Below are 21,941 nucleotides of genomic sequence, written 5' to 3' on the forward strand. Positions count from 1 at the left end.
TTTGATCAAATAAAGCTTTCAGGATCATGGTGACACATTTGCAGCTTGTTCACGAAGCCTGCATGGAGGTGAAGACTGATCAGTGACGACTGCTTGGAAATAGAAGACAGGTGTTCAGCTCTGCTCATCTACAGACCTACTTCAAGGTCCTTCTTTGAATCATTCGGACCTGTCTGCAAGCAATTTTTTCCCTACACACACAAAGTCCTTTGCACTTTGGGTTAGGTTGGTTGATCCCCAGGCAGCAGATGGGTAGGTGGTCTTTCCTTCCAGTTGACATTTGATTAGATGCTGTAGTTGTCTTGAACTCTCTGGGTAAATCTACACTACAACATTTTTATATCAGTTTAACTGTCATGGTTTCTTCCCAAAGAATCCTGGGAAATGCAGTGTGATAAGATGCTATTTTTTTGCTAGAGAATCATGGTGAAATAACAGGGAATTACGATTAATACCAGTTTAAATCCATAATTGTAGACCAGCCATCCCCATCCCGGTGCTCACTAGTTGTTCTGGACTGGAGCTTCTAGCAGACACCAGCCCAGGGAAAGTGGGTACAGATACACCCTCAATTTGTGCAGTAAATGTGACAGTTTTCCACCCTAGCATGCAGATATTAATGCTGCTAAAAGGAAGGCATCTTCTGCACATTTTTCCTCATATGGAAAAAGGGAGCTAGCATCTTTCTGTTCAGCTAAGGAAAAGAAGAGGAGGAGGAAGCAGGTTGATAAAGTAACATTCTGGGAAAAGATTTCCAGTGTAGCATGACCTTTTCGTCAAGTAAGATGTTTGTGAGATTTCCTGTATTAATGAATCCAAAGGGATGCTAAAGGGCCACTCATTTTAGTGGAGAGCAAAAAGGCTTTACTGCTGCATTTTTCTATTTCTCCCTTGTGAAACAGACTCCGCAGTTGTATTACTGGCATTATGAAGAAAGAAAGGCCTGGCTGCAAATCAATTATTTTGTTAGTACTGGTAACTTTCTCTCTCTCTCTCTCTCTCTCTCTCTCTCTCTCTCTCTCTCTCTCTCTTCTGCATGCCTGCATCCATCCAGCTGGGGGCTGGCTCTTGGGTAGACAGGCCAACGACGTCACGGAAAAGCCCTGTCTCTGATCAGATGGCTTAATATAAACCAGGTTTGCTGAGGAAGAATTAGAGAGGCAGCCCCGAACAGAAGAAGGATTTTCTGTGGGAGACTGTTACGGGATTCAGCTCTGAGAACTAGGGACTCGACTGTGCTTGGAACAGACAGTTAAAAAAAAGCAACAAGGTAGTGTTGGCTTGACAAGCATGAATTTGAATGTGTTTCTTTAGCATCATAGCCACGTAAGTAGATTGACAAAAGCCAAATGTTTGAAGAAATTCTGCAATTTGTACTCAACCTAACTTTATTTCTTCAAGTATCAGCATAGTAGACAGCGAAAAGCAACAAGTGGTGAGCTACTAAACCCAAAGGAAGATTGCATTTTTTCTATCCATTTTTAACAGGGTGGTAAACATGAACTAGAACTAGATTATACTAGCAAATGTGTGTATGTGTTAGGTGAGTTCGGTATGATTTTTAGTTGCACACACTGAAGTGACTGGAGTAGGCAAGGACAGTCTTGGGAGCACACAGTATCTTTCTCTTCTGCATTCCTTTGTATCCTTGTGCATCTCTCGACCGAAAACACAGGCAAGGTTGCTGGTGTGATTCTGCCGGGAGCTGTGAGAGCCTGCGAGAGAATGCATATTTGAGTGGCATGGAGTGTCAGTTGCTGCTTTGCTACTTACATTTGCTGTCCAAAAATCCACCCAAAGCCCCCACCCCTGCATCGCTTTGTAAAGTTCTCAGGAGCTTGTCCAAAAGACAAAGCAAGTGCAGAGGTTTTTGAAAGACAGCTGAACTTGCAAATACCTCTGTGCATTAAACTTTCAGAATGGCCTTCTGCCGAGTTCCCTCTTTGGCAAATGCTCTGTTTGTTAGAAGCGATATGAACTGAGAAAGCTCAAGCTTAAGGTTGAATAAACCAAATGTCTAAATAGCTGTCACAGTTGGAGCTGGGAGTCATCAAAGAAACTTTCCTAAAGAAGGTCAGCTGCAGAAGATACTGGCCATCAGGGATTGCCATTACCTCACAGCTTTGCCTCCCATCCGTGATGAGTAGCCCTCCTGACAAAGTGCAAAGAAAAGCCATCTTCAGACAAAGGGAAGCACCCAACTCTTCTGAGCTGAATTCTGGCCTTTCCAGCTGCTCAGACCTCTCATGCAATAGACACTGATGGTTTTTATTTGGGGTGTTTCCTCTTCCCTGTTACAGAACCTTGTCCTACAACTGATTTTAAGAGGTAAGGAGCAAAAGGGTTTTAGATACGCAGTGCCAATGAAGACAATGAAAAACTAATGGAAAAAATAAACCCCAATTATGTAAGTAGCATCTGGCTCCTGCAGCACAATGCAAGGGAGAACTTAACAGCTATCTGTGAAAAAAAAAGCCTAAACTGCTATGATCTGGCATAGAAGCCAGTTTCATGATTGCTTCTGATGATTTATTCCAAGTGTGATAACTATGACAGATGACCAGTATACTCATCCAGGGTATTGCTCATCCACAAACCATACTTTCAGGCTGAGGAAGGAGGCAATCCACTTTTGGAATTGCTGCTAGTCCATATGAGCAACTGGGGCTGGCACAGGCAGAGGGCAACTGTCATGCCTAAGTAGGATTGTGGCTCAAAGCCTTCAGAATAAGACCTTAGCTGCTTCTTTAAGGAGCTATTTCCTTTTTCTGGAGTGCCTTCCTGCTGTTGAAACTTCTAGCAGCCTGCTGGGGAAGACCCAGGTGTTACAAAATCCTGACTCTTGGACACTTCTAGATAAGGTATACCAGGTAAAGTGTGAAGCAATGCAGTCTATTTGCACAGGCCAGACTTGTAATTTCACTGTCATTTTTTTTTTTTTTGACCAGGAGGGGAAAAGCGATGACTCTGAACAATGTCACGATGCGTCGCAGCAGTGGAAACATGCAGCCGCTGCACCAGCGTTGGAGCATCCCAGCAGATGGGAAGCATCTGGTGGTCCAGAAAGTCCCACATGAATGCAGCCAGCACAAAAGGTACACCATGAACCCTGAAGAATATTACCGAAGAAGCTGGTCGTCGGAGTCTTCCGATTCTGTCATCTCCTCCGAGTCCGGAAACAACTACTACCGGGTGGTCCTCATCGGGGAACAGGGAGTTGGCAAAACGACCATTGCTAATGTCTTTGCCGGCGTGCATGACAGCATGGACAGTGACTGCGAGGTGCTGGGAGGTAGGTCATGATGTTTCACACCACTGAGGTTTATCTAAAGCCTCTTGGGTCAGCTGGGATTAGCTTTAAGAACAGGACATTAACTGGGAGCTCCTGACAGCGGGGTGGTGCCTCTCTTGGCTCCCATCCTCCAAGCTGATTTCAGCATCTGGGTGTTTAGAAGCTGGGGCGGCCGTGGGGATAGGAGATGCTGCAGATCTGAGCGCTGGCAGGCACAACGTTCACTCTGCCAAACGAACAGAAAGGAAGGAAGAAGGGATTCTTGCTTATTAATTAATTAATTACATTTTTTTCTATCCTGACCTTCCTTTGACAACCTCATGGCAACCTGCAGTCACAACAGTGGAGCCCTTGTGCCGTGAGTGTCGCAGCTCAACCGGCGTTCTCTAGTTAGGCGCAATGTAGGCACTTCCTTCCCAGCTATGGCATCATGTTCTCAGTGGCAGACCAGACCAGCTTAAGCGTAAAGAAATGTGATGGGTTTTCAAAGTGTACAACTGGCAGATCAGAGCAAATTGCAAAGCAGGGTAACCACGTTCAGAAACAATAGTTACTGGCTTAAAATATAAATTCTTATGTCAAAAGTAAAATTTCTTTGATTCAGTATTAGTCTAATATGAAATAAGGAAGAAAGGCATATCATGGAGTCAAATGAGAAAATAAATCTGGTGTAAAAGGATTATTAGAATGTACAGCTAAATTGACAACCATGTTGCAATAGTTTGATCAACATCAAACTAGAAATGTCTAAGCAAAATGAAGAGGTTACCTTAAAAGAGGTTTGCAACTACATCAGGAGGTTAACAGTGCAGTCTTATGGCTATCACTTTTTAAACTGATTTTTAAAATATTGAATACATATTTGTATTGCATCTGTCTGTTCTGTATGGTTTTTATCTGATATTCTGAGAGGCTTCAACCCTTAAAGGTGGCCCAGAAATAATTTTAAATAAAATATATAAGAGCAGCGGACAAGTTCTTGCCTTGAACGATCGTTTTAATCCTAAACTGATGATCCAGAGTTTAGAACAACCTTCCCTAACCTAATAGTCCAATAGAAGGTACCATGTTGTGGAGGGGCTGGTTTGAAGAGTGAAACCAATTTAAACCCCTGAATCTCTGACTAGCAGTAGTATGTTGATGGCTGTAGGCCTTTTTCTAACCAAACATGTGTAGGATTGCATGCTTACTTAATCAACGAAACCCCATATGATTGATTGAGCAACAATTTTTTTTCATCTGAGTGATGGTCTTAATCCAGAAGTTGCATCATGAACTTGAAGCTGTCAGTTCCACATTTTGTGCCTCTGTCCGAACTCATACTTTGAAACCCTATCTGGCCATTCTGTAGGTGGGCACAGATAGGCAAGCTAGCAAACATAATGTTGCATTTCCCCTTAACATGTGAAGAACTCTTCTAATGATCAAAGTGCCATGAAATTCATTTCTCAGCATTTATGTCCCCATCTTACTTTGGAAAAAGACAAAGCTAAGAATCATACACTATAACGACTCTGAAGACCCTAAAGTTAGTGGTGTAGTGGAACCAGGGTTCAAAGGGCTCAGGACATTTTGATTAACAGGGAGGATTACATAATTTGCCACCTTACTCAGGCTTTCCTTTCAGGGCCCTCTGAGCTTACCTGCAATTCTCACAGTAGCTGGGGCAGGAGAACAAATTTCCTTAGCAGAGATATATAGTTGTGAGCTCTCTTTAACAGAATGCAAAACATTCTGGAGAGGCCTGGTTTGAATAAACAATTGGTTTAAATTTGGCTAGCTCCTGATAGAGATGGAGACTGCTAGAACTAGTTGAACACAGACCAACCCAACTGCCTGTATGTATGGGCTGAGTTCAGAAAATACAATCACCTACAGCCAATGGCTGAATGTGGGTTGTCTTTGAACGATGGGCTATTCTGTTGTCTGAACACTACTGTGCTAACAAGCCATGGCCTGTTAACCATGGACAACTCATGACGAAAAGCCATGATTTGTTTCTGGGTTGTTCACCATGGTTAGGGTCAAATGATAACCCACATTCTGATAACAACTCATGATTTAATGGCAATCCACATTCAACCTGTGCTCAGGCCTTGAGTGTGGGTTATCATAGTGCCTGAACGCAATCACTGGATTTTCTGTGGGGAGGGGCTTGGCACGGGCTGTCATGATGAGTGCCCGTACTCCAGAATACACCACCGCTCACAGTGGCTGAAATCAGTGCCTAGCTTGTAAGCATGAGGTCAGGGACTATGTTATTTTTGACCTTTCTAAGCAATATGGGGAATCTTTTTCAGATTTATTAAATAAACATATAATAAATCAATAAAGGCTATCTAATAAACTTGAAAGAAACAACAGAATAGATAAAGCAACAACAAAGAAAAACATGCCATGGCCAAGAGTTTGTATTTCCCTCATCTTCCAGGCAACGGGAGGAAAAACCAGGACTCCTACCCTACCAGTTGCATTACAGGGCAGTGCTAGCTGATTGCTCATGAGCTTCATCAGCGCATCTTACTGCTGATTAATGTTGCAGCCTCGAATTTTGTTTATTCTGAGAACTAATAGGCATTAGAATATCGTTCTTTGCTGTGTGGGTGGAAGGGGGAAAAAGATATACAATGTTAGGATCTTCTATTCACCATTTTAAAATGGTACACACACACACGTTCACGCATTCCAGTCTTCAGCAAGCAAGTGACATTTCTTATCCCCCCCCCCCACAACCAATTTGCAAGCTTGTGGCAACTCCAAAATTTGCAAAATACAAAATAAATACATAGTTGGAATTATTAGGTTAAGAAACAACCTAATGAAATCTGGGTGCACTCAGTGGCCACGGAATATTTATTAATGTATTTATTTAATGTCTATTTTGCCCAATAGCTGAAACTGTCTGGAGAGTTTGCAACAATAGATAAAAATACAGTATAAAATACCAACACATTAAAACATCCCAAAATGATTACCATGCAAAAATGTAAAACTAAATTTAAAAGACATGTTAAAATGTTTTAATGACTCATACAAATCAAATCATAAGATCTGTTTAAGCAGTTAACAAAGCCCAGGTAAACTAGTTAAATGACAGGAGACTGTCTTAACCTGATGCTGAAATGATATTATGGTTGGTGCCAGGCAGGCCTCAGTGGGGGCCTTGTTCCAGAATTTGGGGGCCACCACTGAAAAGGCCTTTCTCCTTGTAGCCACCAACCAGGACTCACCTGGAGGTGGGAACTGGAGGCAGGCCCCCAAATTTGATTGTAGCGTCCAGGTAGATTGAGGTTGAGAGAGGCATTCCATCAGGTACTGAGGTCTCAAGCTATGTTGGGCTTTATGGGTGACAGACCTTGAATTGGGCTTGGAAGCATGGGCTGGTGATAGCCAATGGTGTTATATGTCTGACCATCTGGTCCCTGTTATTAATCTGGCTGCCACATTTTGCACAAAGTGCAGCTTCTGGATGGTCCTCAAGGGTAGCCCCAACCAGGAATGCATTGCAGTAATCTGAGGGATTGCAGTAATGTTGACCAACTGGGGAAACTTGGACGGAAGGTTTGGAACAGAGCGAGCAGACAGAGAAGCCACAATCCATCTACAGCGCTGGCCCTGTCAGCAGGCAGAACGAGGCCGTCCCCTCAGGCAGACGTGAAGGGGAGCAGCAAAGGGCTGGTGGAGGTCTGCCTGGCGCTGCCGCAGCTGGCCTGCTGCCTTCTGGAGTGGGAGAGGATGCTGCTCCAACTCCACTGCTGAGGAGGAATTCAGTGGCTTCCCCATCAGCTTCATGCGGAATGGGAGCAGTGCCACCTTGGTCTTTGCCTCAGGCAGCAGGCTGTCTTGGCCCTGTCTTGTCCACAGTGCAACGGTTCTCTGTCCTCTACAGCGATCCATCATCACATTCATGAAAGGTCTCCTCTTTACTGATGCATAACAGAAGCAATCGAATAGCTGAGCATTTATTCATTATATGAATATCCCATCTTTCTTCTGTCACAGAACTCAAAAGTGTCATTCAAGGTCTGAAAATGTTCCTCTGGGATCTAATCTCAAAAGGGATTCCACCCTGCCTCATTGTAATCTGGAACCATGCCAGAAACATGGAGCTGCAAAAGACACGTGGCAGAAATATTTTATTTATTTGTTTGTTTATTTATTTCTGTAGTTTTAAATTGCCTAATGACCAAAGTTCTCTGGGTGCTGTGCAATGCATTAAAAACATGAAATGCAAACGTTAACACAAAGAATACAAACAGCTTCTTGGGTGTTTCCCATCCAGGCACTGAGCAGACCCAGACTTCCTTAGTTATAGTTGTATTTTCTCACATGGTAATGTGACAACAGAGCAGGACCTGAATACACTAAAAGGGAGAACTTGGCCTGATTATGCCCAAATTAGTTGTGTTAAAATCTTTGCAGGAGAAGAGGAGGAGTAAACCTATGTATGACACCCCACTTCCAATTTTCATTTTAATTTCTGGCAAGGGATTAGGTATCTGTGTGTAACTTTAGGACATTTTTAAAATGTTTATCTCATTGTGCCTCATTCTATAAGAAGTGGAACATGTTGCTTCCTGGCTTACAATAGGAAAAAAGAAAACAAAAATTAAATGGAACAGACAATAATTTGAGAAAATTCATGAACAATTCATGTATCCCTGGGGCCTTTAAAATTCTCTAAATTACACATTGGCTTTTGCACATAATCTTTACCCTCAAGATATTCATGCTGTGTTGCAGACAGTGGAAACATAAAGGAAAGTCTTTGCCTCATCTATTTTCACACATTTATCATATTTAGCTAGAAGCATTAATACATGTTGCCAGCTTAACATTCTGTCAGCCTGGTTCTGAAAAAGACCAGTCTCCCTTGCTTCTGTCCACACACTTTTGCCCCAGGATAAAGCAGCTTGATTTGAGTTGCTCGCAGCAGCGATGTCTGTTCACCCATAAACTGAGTGAAAACAAATATTTTCCATTACTAAGTTTGGCTGGAGTCTGTTGGTCTGTCTGCAGCTCCCACGGGGTCAAATGTTCACGACTGAGTTTATTTCTTCCAGTGCCTCTTCTTTTTCCTGCTCTTCCTATCCTTCTTAGAATAAGGATAACATCAATCAAAAAAGTTTATGTGATCATTTGCCTTAGAGACCTTATTGTTTCTATCTTTCACGGAAATCATAAAATCTTTGTTGAAGTCTGCTCTCTGAAAAACCAAAACAAAGTTATTTTTTTCCGGGATTTCCCCCCTCTTCTCAGAAGAAGAAAAATCAGCCTGTGCAGGCATTTGCAGAGAGGGGTGCAATGAGAGATGCTGGGAAAGCAACGGGCAGAAAAGCATCCTAGGCTGGCAGTGCTTTGTGCTGTTGGGTGCCACAAAGGAATGGATTGATTATATCCAAGTTTATGGCAAGAGTATATTTGGCTTCCAAACAGATATAGTGAGAAAAATATATCCTGAGATATTTCTCTTTACTGTGATAGTATTATAGGAGGCTCAAATCATAACTAATTTAAGAAAAAGATAGTTTGGTACAAAGGGGCATTTAAGCTTCTGAGTTTCATATAACACTTTCTGAAAGGCAGAATAGGAATGTATGGTTTCTGGGATGAAGAGTTCTGTGAAACACAAAAGGGTACATGCATGCTAGCCCTTTTCAAAAACGGGAGAGGGCCACACTTGCTAGTTTACTTCTAGTTTTCCTAACGAGCCCGTGCTGAATGCAGGATTCTGCCTGTGTTCCTCATTGCACAAAGGGTTCATATCCACTGCCAGTTCTCCGTTCAGCAGAAGGAGGTCAGGATTTGGGGCTGGATCATGAGAGGACTTTGAGAGCTGAACCAGAATGTATGGCTCCATCTCTCCAGCCTGTGCTGACATACCCTGTTCAGGCACAGCACCTGAACCAACCCAAGCTGGCTTTATAGTGAAATGCCTTTACTTTGGAACCAATTCACTAATGACTATCAATATAATTATAGGAATCCATTTAGTTCTGTTTCTTCCAACATGAGACTCTTGATTACATGGTATTTTAAAACTGAGGCTGTTTTTCCCTGTTCTCTTTTTAGAAGACACCTATGAACGAATCTTGCAGGTAGATGGTGAAAGTGCGACAGTCATGCTTCTTGACATGTGGGAAAACAAGGTAAGTATTTGGAGTCATTCTGCAATGCAGAAGCTTATGAAACATTGGTTTGGAAATCTGACTTTTGTGGCTATCTATGCATAAATCTTAAGGGATTTCTGTTTCAAGAAACTGTTAGACAATGTGAAGTACAAAATTCAGTAGTTCTAACTTTTTTAAAAGGCCCTTAAATTGGACCTGACATTGAAAAAGAAAGGGCAAGGGAGGAAGCTGTGGTGAGTGCAAAAGGTCTTGTGGTTGAGCCATTCACTTTGGTCACTCCAAAGAGCCGCTTGGACACTTGCTGGAGTGGCTGTCCCTGATCGCCTGAACAAGCTTGGCAAGAGTTTCCCCCTCCCCCTCCCTGCTCTGCTGAGCGGTTTACTGGCATCTTTTCTGGACCTATAATGAAGGTGGTTGTCCAGGTTTAGATGACCTGGCAACCCATTGTGGGTCCAACAACCCCCACTACAAATCCTGAGTTCTCATGTCATCCAGACCTGGGCAACTGACTCCATCATGGAGTCAAGTATCCCGGATTCAGCTTAATGGATTCAAGCTGAATTTTACAAGGCCACTGTGTCAGTCTAGTGAGAACTTCATTCACCCTAGAGAGCACCTTCTTCCTTACCAGTCTGTCCCATCACTGAGGCCATCGGAGGGCATGCTCCAAGTGACTCCACATGGACTGTGGCCTGATTGGAGTCCAATGGAGCCTTAGTGTGGTGGCTCCATTTCTCTGGACTTCCTGCCTCTGGAGCTCAGGAGGATACCAACACTGTGTAGTTTTCTTGATTTTGTATGTAACATATTGTTTCGTTCTTTTACCTGTTTATCTTTTATTGTTTACTGCTTTGGATTCTCCATACAAGAATATGAAGTGATATATAAGTCTTGTTAAATTAATAAATAATGTACAGCAAAGCAGTCAGGCCACTGGTCTATTCAGTCCTGATTGGTAGGTGTTATATCCAGTCCTGATTGAGGCTATATCCAGTCCTGGAGCCACATCCTGGAGTCTCACAGAGTGTTGAATTCTGAGACAGGTGGATCCTGTGACTGGTTGCTGGGGCTGGCCCTCGGCTTCTGAGCTTTACCTGAGGTGACCAGTCACAATGGAGGACGGAACACCAACATATTGAATTGTTGTGTGCAAGTGGAATATTTAGCAGATGTTCCACCAGGCCCCAACACCTATTGGACTCCTTATGAGAAAGGCCCTGGGTGCTCCTTGACCAGTTTTTGAGGATGGTCCTGGGTGCTCCTGTTTTTGAGGATGGGGCACTTCCAGGAGGGAGGGCCCTCATCATCCTCATAAGAGTTAGCAGCCAGCAGCAGTGGAATGTCTGGAGGGTGTAAGCTGTGGAATAATACCCAAGGTAGTCTTCCCTAACCTGTCCCCCTCCAGACATATTGAATGGCAGTTTCCACCATCTCCAGCCACCCTAGTCACTGGCTGTGCTGGCTGAGGATGGTGGGATCTATAGCCTGAGACATCTGGAGAGCACCAGAGTGAGAGAGGCTAATCTATGTCATGCCCTGACCACCCTCAGCCCCAGTCACTGACAACAGGCATTTTCCACATGGTGCATTTATCATGCACTTGACCATTCCCAACTCGTGGTTGTTCACAGGTTCTTTTAGATAATGTTGTGATTTCCAATTTCACTCTGTGTCTAAAGAGCACTTTCAGAGAGTGTCTTTTGTTTGCTTTGTTTTTAAGGGCAGGGAAAATACCGTATATCATAATGATACAACAAAGAAATGTTTTCTCTTGTATTTGTGCTATTTCACTACACTACAGTGCCACCTAGAGATTATGTAGCAGAAAATCAGGAAAATTAATGTTCCTTAGCATGTGGATCTCAGTTCTGTGATGATACCAAAATGAGATAAAGTGGATTAACAACTGGTTAACTGCCTTGCATAAAAAAGCTCAGTATTAGGTGAAGGTTTTTGCCCCAAAAATTCATAGATATTTTTGTGTACACTCCTCATAATGCATGTATTTTTGCATGCAATTTTTACCAATATACTTATTTTGTTTGCAAGGCAATTGTTTGCAAGGCATAATGCATTTCTGAATTTTGTTTTCAGTAATGTGCGTTTTTTGGTGTACTTTCCCTAACAAAAACATGGTTGCATGTAGTTTTGATTTGTCCACTGCACTGTAGAATTCGCTCGTCTTCCTAGCAGGTACAGTGTATGCTTTCTCATGTTTCTGGATAAAGACAGCCAGCAAATGTATGTCTGAATTTATTGGGAAAGGAGGTCTTGGTATTCAAAGGCAAAGTTCACATACAGATTTGAGTCCTAAATTAACTACTGGCTGCCCTCATTCTAATCTGTGAACTTCACAACAAAGACAATGAAAGCATTTCTTATGATCGTAGTATATGTTTCTGTGATAAAATTTTTTATTCTGGGATGTTTTGTTCCAAATAAGTAATCTAGAATTTGTTGACCCTTGAATATGATGCCTTTTATTTGAATAGGGCAAAAATGGATGGCTCCAAGATCACTGCATGCATGTTGGAGATGCTTATTTGATTGTCTACTCCATCACGGACCGTGCAAGCTTTGAGAGAGCATCTGAGCTCAGAATTCAGCTCCGCAGAGCACGCCAAGCTGAAGACATTCCTATTATTTTAGTGGGCAACAAAAGTGACCTAGTTAGATGCCGTGAAGTCTCTGTGTCAGGTATGAACCATGAGACTGGTTGCTCCTGCTGTTGATTCCACTTCTACTATTTTGATTTTGACATTAATTCTGCTCTGAGGGTTCATGATCTTGGGCAAGTTACATTACAAATGTTAGATTAATTGTGCCTTTCTCCAAAGAAACTCTGGGAAGTATCAGTCCTCAGCCCATTATCTGCACTGGCTGAGGTGGCAAAGTTGCAACAGGCTCCCTTTCAGCATGCCAGTCTCTCCCACCTCATCCCCATTTTTAAAGGTAGTATTAGCAGCACTATGGGTCCTCTTGCAAAATTCTGGTGTACATCTGCCTCGGAGATCTTCACTTGCTTTAGATATCCTTCGATTCTTGGCTATTCTGAAAGAGCTAAACCATGTTCAAAATTTGCACAATGTGAAGAATGCCATCAAAATCACAAAGTGTAGTTTAAAATAAACTGACTAGCATACTTTTAACCTTGGAATTTGGGTCTCTTGGCACAGAAGGGCCAAGTCTTGAAGAAAGAGTGGAGGCAGGGGAGGCTGTAGCTAGTGCAGAAATTTAGCAGAGGAATTCGTGGCCTGCATTGCTTGTAGAATCTCCAGGCTTGGAAGCTTTCATGCCCACCCACAGAGCGTGAGACAGGCTGATGTGCCTGAGTTCATATCACTCAAGTGTGGACTTTTCTGTTGTTGATTTAACATCCTGAGAGTCTTGGCTTTCGTTTTTCAAAAGAAGGCTTTAATCCTCAAGGATGTGAAGATAGGTTTAACCTTTAAAAGTGGTGCCAAGTGAAATTTCAGAAACACAAAGTTGAGAGAGGAGACTAAGAGTCAGTGCCCTCCATAACCATTGTCCAGAAGCACTTTAAAATTTACAAAAGAAGGAGATTTATTTAAATATGATAAATTTGCTTAGTCAATGGTGGTGCAGTACTTTCATTTATTGCTAGTGTGAGCACAACCCTGAATATATGGAATAAAGTAGCCTCCACCAAATTGGCCAAAGGCCCTGCTGCATGATGATGATGGGAGTTGTAGTCCAACACATTGCAGGGGGACTAGCTTGAGCATACATAATCTTCTGGATTGGTGTAGGCAAATCACTGTGCTGTCATTTATTTTTTCCCTATTAATTTACAGCCTATTTGTCTTTCATTTGCTTTCCAAAGAACCCACAACATCCAGTTAGTGTGCTGACACATACTCCTTAATTTTTTCTCAGAGGGACGAGCCTGTGCAGTCGTGTTTGACTGCAAGTTCATTGAGACCTCGGCGGCTGTCCAGCATAATGTGAAGGAGCTGTTTGAAGGCATTGTGCGTCAAGTGCGGCTAAGAAGAGACAGCAAAGAGAAGAATGAGAAGAGGCTTGCTTATCAGAAGAGGAGAGAGAGTATCCCTAAAAAAGCCAGGCGATTCTGGGGCAAAATTGTAGCCAGGAAGAACAAGAACATGGCCTTCAAGCTGAAGTCCAAGTCTTGTCATGATCTCTCTGTTCTCTAAGAACTTTGGATGGCACAAACATTCGCTTTCAGGAAGGTTGTTCAACTCCATTGTGAATGATAAGTCAATCTATATTAGATTGGTCCACGAGAAATGTCAATCTGACGGATTCACAGTTGCGATTATTGTGATGAAAAATGTCCAGAATAAGTGCAGCCTAAAGCACGCATGGAGGAAGAAATGCCATTTATATTTTTCGGTTTAGAGTTTAAGTGTGTGAGTGTGTTGGCTGGGGTAGAGGATTTTTGTCTTATATACAAGAACATTCCAAACTTACATGCAGTGTGTCTTAGAAAAGAAACCGCTTCCCTTGTTGCCTTTTTAGAAAATGGCCTAAGAATTGGAAGGCATCATTTCAAAAACGGATGGCCTCTTTTCATTATTATTTCTTGCTAGTTCTATAAGCCAACATCAAGGGAAATGGGCAGTGTCTGAGATGTCCTCTTCCTGATCAGCCAGTTAATTTTCTTAAGTGCCCATAGCTGAAAATCTTTGTTGTTACAATATCATTTATCCCAATGGCTTAGAAAAATATCAATAGCATGCTGATGATGTTTGGATAAATAGGAGCACTATTTAATGATAGCCAAAGATATGGAGGATAAGGATACATTGCCAAAGATATGGAAGATAAGTCTGAGGTTCAGTCACAAGAAGTATTGAATAGCTGAAGTTAGAATACAGGGAGCTTTAACTGCTTAACTGTATAATGAGCACTGAAGCTTTTCCTTGATTATCTCTAGAGCCCTTCAGTTCTCTTAAAAACACAGGGTTGGACCTGGATTTGCACACAGTAAGGTCCTGTCAGTAGTAAAGGAGGGGGCAAAGTAGCAGATATTATCTACTTTTCCTCTCCTCTGCAGCCATTGGTGCCTCCTAACAAGCTGCTCCAGGGAAGGGGTGGGGGCTGTTAGAACAACACTGGGGGCTGCAGGAGGTAGGAGAGCTGGTAAGCATCTTAGCTTGTCCTCATCCTCTACTGCAGGTTCAGGCAACATGCAGTTTGTGGGCTGCATGTGGCCCCTGCTGCCCTCTGCAAGTATTAAAAGAAAGCCAGATTAAAACAAAATGGTGTCTAGAGTGGCCATTCGGAAGCCCTTCTGACCATTTTTGTGCTCTAAAGCTACCACAGGGCACTGAAAATGTCAAACATAGCTCGAAAGGAGCTTGTCCCTTGCTGTGCTCCATCGCCACACCGGATGCCGTTTGCAATTATTTCATTTTTTCTGCACTGTGCAGGGAGAGGTGTGCCTTGCAGTGGCAAAGTTTGGTGGGTAGAAATGCTCCCTGGACCTTCCAAAAGTTGCCCACCCCTGATCCTTCTGTTTGCAGAGGGGCAACCCACATTTACAGGAGAAACCTGCAACATCACTTTCCATGCTGGCATTTCACAGAACTGTCTAAAATAATGGAAAAAGTAGAAAATGTAAGATACAAAATCATTTGCAAGATGCCATTTTTTTCTGGAGGTGGGATCTCCTTTTATAATAAATTACAGAGAGATTTTGTGCTCAAATCTAGTATTTGTATTATGCCATTACTGTTTGTATTTATTATTTTTCAACTATTGTATTTTAATAGATGAAGTATAGCAATGGGAGGGATGGGGAAGACATAGTTTGGAGATATATTTATTAAGTGATTTCTTAAGAAAAAAAGTTGATTTTATTACCATTTTCTATATATCTTTTAGATTAAGCAACATTTTATTTACATGTTGGTAATAAATCAATAAAAGGTTTCACTGCCATTGAACCAAATATGAAATCTGAAACATTTGCTCTTTTGATAGTGATATTTAAGTTCAGCTGCTAAACGAAAAGAGTTTGATGCGGAGTTACCCGCAAAGAAAATATCAAATAGCCTAGCTTGATCCTACCTAAAGTAACTTGGGTTTTCACTTGTCCGAGGTGCATGATCTGATTCCATCAGTAGGATTTGCTTGCTGCACTGTCTACCCAACCTAGAAAGGTAAGGAGGGCTTGCTGGATCTGCCCAAAAGCCTGCCTGGTCCTTAGGGTGTGAACAGCATCGTGCTCACTCCGTGGCCCTCCAGCTGCCTATGCAGAGCTCCAAGTAAGACACAAATGCAGCAGTGCCACCCACTCATGGAGTCCAACAACTGTGTAGGTGTGTAGGCTGCCTGCACAGGGCAGCTCCAGCCGTCGTGCTGAGTAGCCCATGAGGTCTTTATCCTCCACGCATTTCTCTAATCCCCCTTGAAAGCCATTCAACCTGCTGACCATTTTGTGGTGGCAAATTTCCTAGGATGTGTGAAGTATTTCGCAGGGAAAGGGCACTGTTCCTACCAGCGGTGGGACAGTGATACCGTGCTGCTTGAACACACATGACAATCACTGGGTAAATATTAAGGTTGTGAGATGATCTGTTTTGCTGGGTAGTTTTGCTTTCAGATGCAGCTTTTTAGGAAGTGCTTATAGTAATAGAAATAAGCATTTGTGGAACCTCTAAGGAAATATCTTTAAGGGACATGTGATGGCGGTAGATCTGTCTTCTCAAACATAGTTTGCACCTGGCAGCTGTGGAGCAGGATGGGGGGGGGGGGGATGGAATTGGGCAGAGGGGGCGGGGGGGAGGGGCGCCAAATGCTCTGCCTACTGTTTCCCCCTGCAAGAGCCTCCAACTACTTTTCTCACAAGTGTACTAAGGTGGTCACCTAGAACTTGTGCAATCATAGTCCTTACTCAAGGTTGTTTACCAGTTCTTTAAATGATGTCATGATACTCCTGTTTTTTAACTTCATTACCCCCTCACACACTTTTTTTAAATTTTTATTTTGCACACTTTATTATCAAACTTCATTACACACTTTATTATCAAACACACTTTATTGTCAAAGTGAAATAAAAGTACTCATGCAATTGCATCATTCCACTAAAGCACAGAGGCATCTAGAGATCATGGAATGGAAAAACAGGAACAGAAAAGCTTTTTGTGTAGAGCTTGGATCTCAATTCTGTGAAGAAATGGCAAGTGAATGCAGGGAGCATTAACTCCCTCATGTAGAAAAGCTCTTATTCATCACTCAAAAAGATTTGTATCAGATTTGCACACACTAATTTACATGTATAGGTGCTAATTACTACTGTTTAAACAGAAATCCCATACATCTCACCATTTTGGGGAAGGCCAGGCCCAGGTGACCTCTGTGTCAACTCAGCCTGCTGTCCATGTGCCAGCTAGCCTTGGGCAACTTTAAGGCCCCAGTGGCTCCCCTCCTTAGGGTTCTTTCTTTTGAAACTGAACTTGGGCAGCACAGTTCTTCAGTTAGGTCACACCTTCTGTCCACCTAGGCCACTCTGCGGTGAGGAGTCTACCCAGCAAAGAAAAAAATGTTCCATAGGAAGAGCTGTAAGGGGGGAAATGTTGGGAAGAAGAAGGGCGTCAGCATTCTCCATCTGCCCAGTGTTTCTGGTGCTTCCAGATGAGCTTTCCATTATGCAATTGCCCTGCCTCATTCATGGAAAGTTACTGGGATGTGGTATCCAGACATCATCAACTTCTAGCTTTTGTAATCCTCCTGTGTTTTCCCACTGCTCTTTCTGCCTTTTTCCTCACCTCAGCAAATCCTATAAAGTGGGAGAGACAGAGAAGCATCATGTCTTTCAACAACAGGGTTGGGAACCCCTCCCTCTGGAAGTACCCTTTGTTTGAGAACAGAGGATAGGTGCCATCACAGACCCCCACGGAAATGGTTTCTGAAGAAAGATTGGAGATGTATCAGCAATGAATCTACAGAAAAGCAGAGTCGTCCCTGGGTCAGCTGAGCTAGTGAGTCAGTCCAACAAACTGCAAAAAATGTATAAACACTGGAGTTTCAGGGATAGAAACTAATAAGATAATTGCAACGTCATCTATTGAGTTCTGGCAGTAGCTTTGGAATCCGTGAGTCATAGGCCTGAGTGAATGACGGCACCAATGCTGAATCTATGGCGTGTCTGCATAATAAAGCAAACAGAGAAGCATATGAGTTTGTGATCATGTGAAAAAAGCAGTCACTGTAATAACTCTCTTTCAAAAGGAAAGATTAAACTGGCAAACTGAATTAGATCTCCACTGGAGAATGTCATCTCAGTAGGTAGAAAAAGGCAAGCAGAATATTGACAGTCAGCCAAAAGATAAGGAAAAATATAATCCTATTGATCAGTAAAACCCTAGTACACTCAGACACTGTCCTATTGAAGCATGCCTATGTCACTCCAAGACTTTCAAGATGGAGGTTCTTTAATTTATTTGCTTTTTTATTTAAAATATTCATATGTTATCTTTCAGGTCAGAAGCATTATCAAGGAGGGTGGCCTACAAGGAGGGTGGCCTACAATCCTTCCAATATTGCATCTTGGAAAAATCAACACAGTGATAAAACAGCAAAAGTATTAAAAACAACATATACCAGCAATAAAGCATCTGGCCTAGCTAGTACTCTAATCTATAATATGGTTGTAGCAATAAACCAGAATGGTCCAATACAACATAATCAATAGAGGGCCTGAAAAAAAAAACCTTCAGGCAGGAGGGTCTCTTCAGAGAGTCAAATGGGACCCTCCCCACTAAGAAACTATAAAAAAAATGCAATGCTTAATTGCATGGTCTTTGTCAATTAAATTCTTCTGTGTGAATTAGGCTAAGCCACAGTCTTTAGGTTGCTTCTTTGCATGTCTGAGTCTCAAGTCATCTTTTCATTCAGGTCTCTCTGAAACTATCATCCAAGCTTGTCTGTAGACAAGCCACTCACAGGGCAAGCCTTCCTTGCTCCAGACTTCCTTCCTACAGGGAAGGACAACCACATAAATTTAGGGGCTGGCTCCTGAGTCTGATGTAATTTCTCTCTGGCCAACTTTGCCCTATTCAAGCAGGGCCAGTATAGGACCTGATGACCATTGTGGGGAGAGAAGGGACCATTCCAAACAGCAGATTCTCTCTCCCTATGGTGTCTGCAAGAGGACTGGTACATCTACTTGGTGTGAAGGAGAGGCCTGATTTAGCAGGTTTTGATGCTCAAATTTATACCCCTTTGCCCACTTCTTCCCAGGACCCATGTTCTCATGTGGGTCCAGGGAGCTCCAGGTGTTCCACATGCCAATCTATAAGTTCCCCTTTATCCTCACAGAACTGAAACTGTTAAGCCTCACAGTCACGCAATGTGACCTAGCTGCACCATTGTGTAAGTATCTGAAGTGTTTTATAGTTGTCCTTATTAGATGAAAAAAGGTTTGAATGATCTTAAGGCAGGTCTGCTGTGCTTTGTGGTTGGGCAAAGAGCAGGGACTTTCTTGATGCTTCTCGTACTGAAAGGTGTTGACCGGGAACAGAGTATATAATAAAAAGCCTCTGTATTTAGAAAAATGGGAAGAAACACAAATATATAAGCAGACTGTCTTCCACGTTCATGTTTATATAATTAATCCAGGGTAGTAACATACTGATTCAATACAAAGACTATAGAGAAATGTGCCTAAACAAAATTTCCTTAAAGATGGACCTTCTGTGTCTGTGAAGTTCAGGCATAGCCATGAGGGAACCGTGGAGACTGCGGAGTCACTAAGGGATGGCCTGCAAAATGGTAAGATGCTCTCTGAGGCTTTGTACATCAAAGTTTGCTTTCATGTTCTTTTACTTGTTTAGTAGGAGAGACTTCACCTTTGGGAACTATGGATATTAGTATTCCGTTTGGGGAATGATAACAGTGTTTATAGAATGCCTGAGTACTCAAAAATACTTCATTAGTATAATTTCATTAACCATGCTGTAGGCTACATAGGTAAATTGAATTAAATGATATTAGGCTGGTTAATGAGCACAGTTCTCTTTAGGAAAGCCATTCCTGAAGCAACTGCTTTGGATCCTACATGCAATGGAAGTAAAACACTGGAATGCTACTGGGTACCTGATATGGTTGTGCTTAAAGAAGAGCCACTGAAGCCAGTGGAACTAAAATGAATAACTTAACTTCCATTGATTTCAGTGGGTCTGCTGACTAAACTGGGACTCAACTGATTGTTTTTACTTAGCACACGTGCTTTAAAATACAACAAAAAGAGTATAAACAATTTCCAAGCAGATTGCAGAAGAAATATATAGAATACAACAGTCAATTTTAAAGTAATATAAAGATAAACACATTAAAACATTACAGAAACAATGAGAATGGCCAAATAGCTGAATGAGTATTTATTTATTTATTTATTTATTTAATTTATCCAATTCAATTTGATTCGATTTTTATCCTGCTTCATTAGCCATAAGGTTCCCTGGGAAGGTTACAAGTAAAAAAAAGTATTTACCTAATGATTGTGCAATGGAGCATATAAAAAGGCAGAGAAACAACCCTCCTGGGAAAAAACATGTGCAAGGAAGCTGATTTTGATCCCTTAAGGAATCTAGAAGCAGAAACCTTGGGCGGGCGGCAGATTGGAAGCTTCATGTAGAAAAGGCCTGTCTCCCCAAAATGGAGGAGGGAAACTGTTGCATAGGGTTTCTCCTACAAACTGAAACATTTGCCTACAGAAATTAATGTCTTCCTGCTGTTCCTTTTGAGGCAAGCAGGAGAATTATGCCACCTAGCACCCTGTCCCTAGCACGTCTGTAGAAAAGAGGCACATGAGAGTTAAATAGACCATTCAGTTGATGGTGGCATGGCTAGGATAGATGGGTAACAGCTGGCTGAAAAGTAACTCATACATCCAAACATTCTGCATGACTGGTGGTTCTTAGTCTCTTGATGACTCATTAAATATCCAAACAACTGGTATAATTCATATTTGGTGTTTGCGTTGGACACTACACAGGAAAGTGCCACCCCATCAGGCTCTCTTGTTCTGTTTGAGCTTAGCCTCATTATTCAATAGCAGCATGCGTGAAAATGGATTTTGATTTTGAATTGGGACTGAAGAAATTCCACTATAGGATATTGATTCTGCTATCCTAAGGTAAATATTGGACACTGCAAAAGATACTTTCAATTACTTTAATTTTCTGAAATATTTCCATTCAGCCTACAAAGGATGCAAACTGTACATTGAGATGGCTGAGTCAACACAGCCACCTACAGTTTTGGATGCTTCGTGGGGGCATGGCTGTAGGAACTGCTTGATGAGCATGGTTCCTCCTTTTCTTGGCATTTCAAATGCATTTTTCTGAGTTAGAATAATAATCAAAGCCAATCAGTGAAATTTTAATGGAAAAACTAGTTGTCTAGTTTCATTTCATCATATGAATAGATAGATCACATGATAGCATGGGTGCTTCCTGATGAGACTTTTATTGCCGTGCCTCTTTTGCAGAATTTTATGTGAGGTCCAAGCAGCATTGTCTCCTATTTGTAATCACCCCATGCTTTCCCATCACTTCTTCCACCTTTTTCCTTACTGCAGGAGGAGGAGGTTTGAGCAGAACAGCTACATGGTGCCTTCTATGTGACAGGGCTAGGAACTCTGTTGATAGTGACTATGAAGAAGAAATCACAACAAAAGAAATCTTGATTAATTCACACTTCGGAGTTCAGTTTCTTGTATGTCTGTTAGGTAGTATCTGTAATCTTTGCAACAGGAATCCTGCATAGTGTTATTTCCTAAAGTGTAAGGATCAGAGAATTTGGGTCCCCAGAAACTGTAAGATCAAACAAGCTCTGTCTCTCTTGCCTAATCTGTCTCTATGCTTGTCTGGGATTTTCCACATTCAAAGGTACTTTTACCGCCCTCCCTCTGGCATTTGTCCAGCCACTGGCAGAGCTTCCCTAGGACAGACACACTGAGAGGCCTTTGTGGCACAGACTGCATGATGGGAAGAAGTTCTGCTTTTTCTTTGTGCCTTGATATGAGAACACCATAGTGCTTGGACCTTGGGGTCACAGGAGGCTGCCTTCATACCAAACCAGATTACCTGACTGTGTGGCTCGTTTTTTCATCAACCCTGAACTGAAGCTGTGCTTCATGCTAAAGTCTTTGTGATCACTTACTGATAATTGTAACTGGAGAGATTAAATCTGAGACCTTCGACAGGTAAAAGTCCATCCACTTCCCAGGTCACCACCTGCACCAAGCAATGTTTGGGGCCAATTTAGGCATGACAAGTGAAACAATGCTACCCCGGAAAAGCTTTTCTTCGGAGGTCTCTGGGAAATCATTTGCTTCATGACAGATCAAAAGTGGCAGCTCACATACTGTACAGCTTAGTGTAAAGACCTGGTTGTTCCTGCATTATAGTACAGAGGTCCTTAGGCCATCATTTCACTTTGTCTTGGTAGGAACACCCACCTGATTGTGGATTATATGCCATCAAAACTAAACTCCAATTTGAAAATTGATAGCGATAAGGTTCTAT

General features: G+C 42.2%; 1 protein-coding gene across 2 annotated transcripts; it reads left to right on the forward strand.

The window, feature by feature from the left end:
• The first annotated feature begins 1,152 nt into the window (after nt 1–1,152).
• On the forward strand, nt 1,153–15,341 carry GEM (GTP binding protein overexpressed in skeletal muscle). Of its 2 annotated transcripts, XM_044424088.1 has the most exons (5): nt 1,153–1,270; nt 2,949–3,292; nt 9,365–9,441; nt 11,916–12,120; nt 13,321–15,341. In XM_044424088.1, the coding sequence occupies exons 2-5, from the start codon at nt 2,962–2,964 to the stop codon at nt 13,596–13,598; spliced, it is 891 nt and encodes a 296-aa protein (XP_044280023.1). In that variant the 5' UTR covers nt 1,153–1,270; nt 2,949–2,961; the 3' UTR covers nt 13,599–15,341. The 2 variants fall into 2 exon arrangements, with proteins under 2 accessions (XP_044280023.1, XP_044280022.1); XM_044424087.1 differs by lacking the exon at nt 1,153–1,270 and having other exon boundaries at nt 2,925–3,292.
• The last annotated feature ends 6,600 nt before the right edge of the window (nt 15,342–21,941 follow it).

This window comes from Varanus komodoensis, unplaced genomic scaffold (assembly GCF_004798865.1).
Source record: "Varanus komodoensis strain SLA01 unplaced genomic scaffold, ASM479886v1 scaffold14_1, whole genome shotgun sequence".
NCBI classification, from domain to species: domain Eukaryota; kingdom Metazoa; phylum Chordata; class Lepidosauria; order Squamata; family Varanidae; genus Varanus; species Varanus komodoensis.

Coding starts and splice junctions, on each gene's coding strand:
- GEM (XM_044424088.1), top strand. CDS start 2,962: ATGACTCTGAACAATGTCACGATGCGTCGCAGCAGTGGAAACATGCAG. Junction 9,442..11,915: donor TTGACATGTGGGAAAACAAG/GTAAGTATTTGG, acceptor TTATTTGAATAG/GGCAAAAATGGATGGCTCCA. Junction 12,121..13,320: donor CCGTGAAGTCTCTGTGTCAG/GTATGAACCATG, acceptor ATTTTTTCTCAG/AGGGACGAGCCTGTGCAGTC.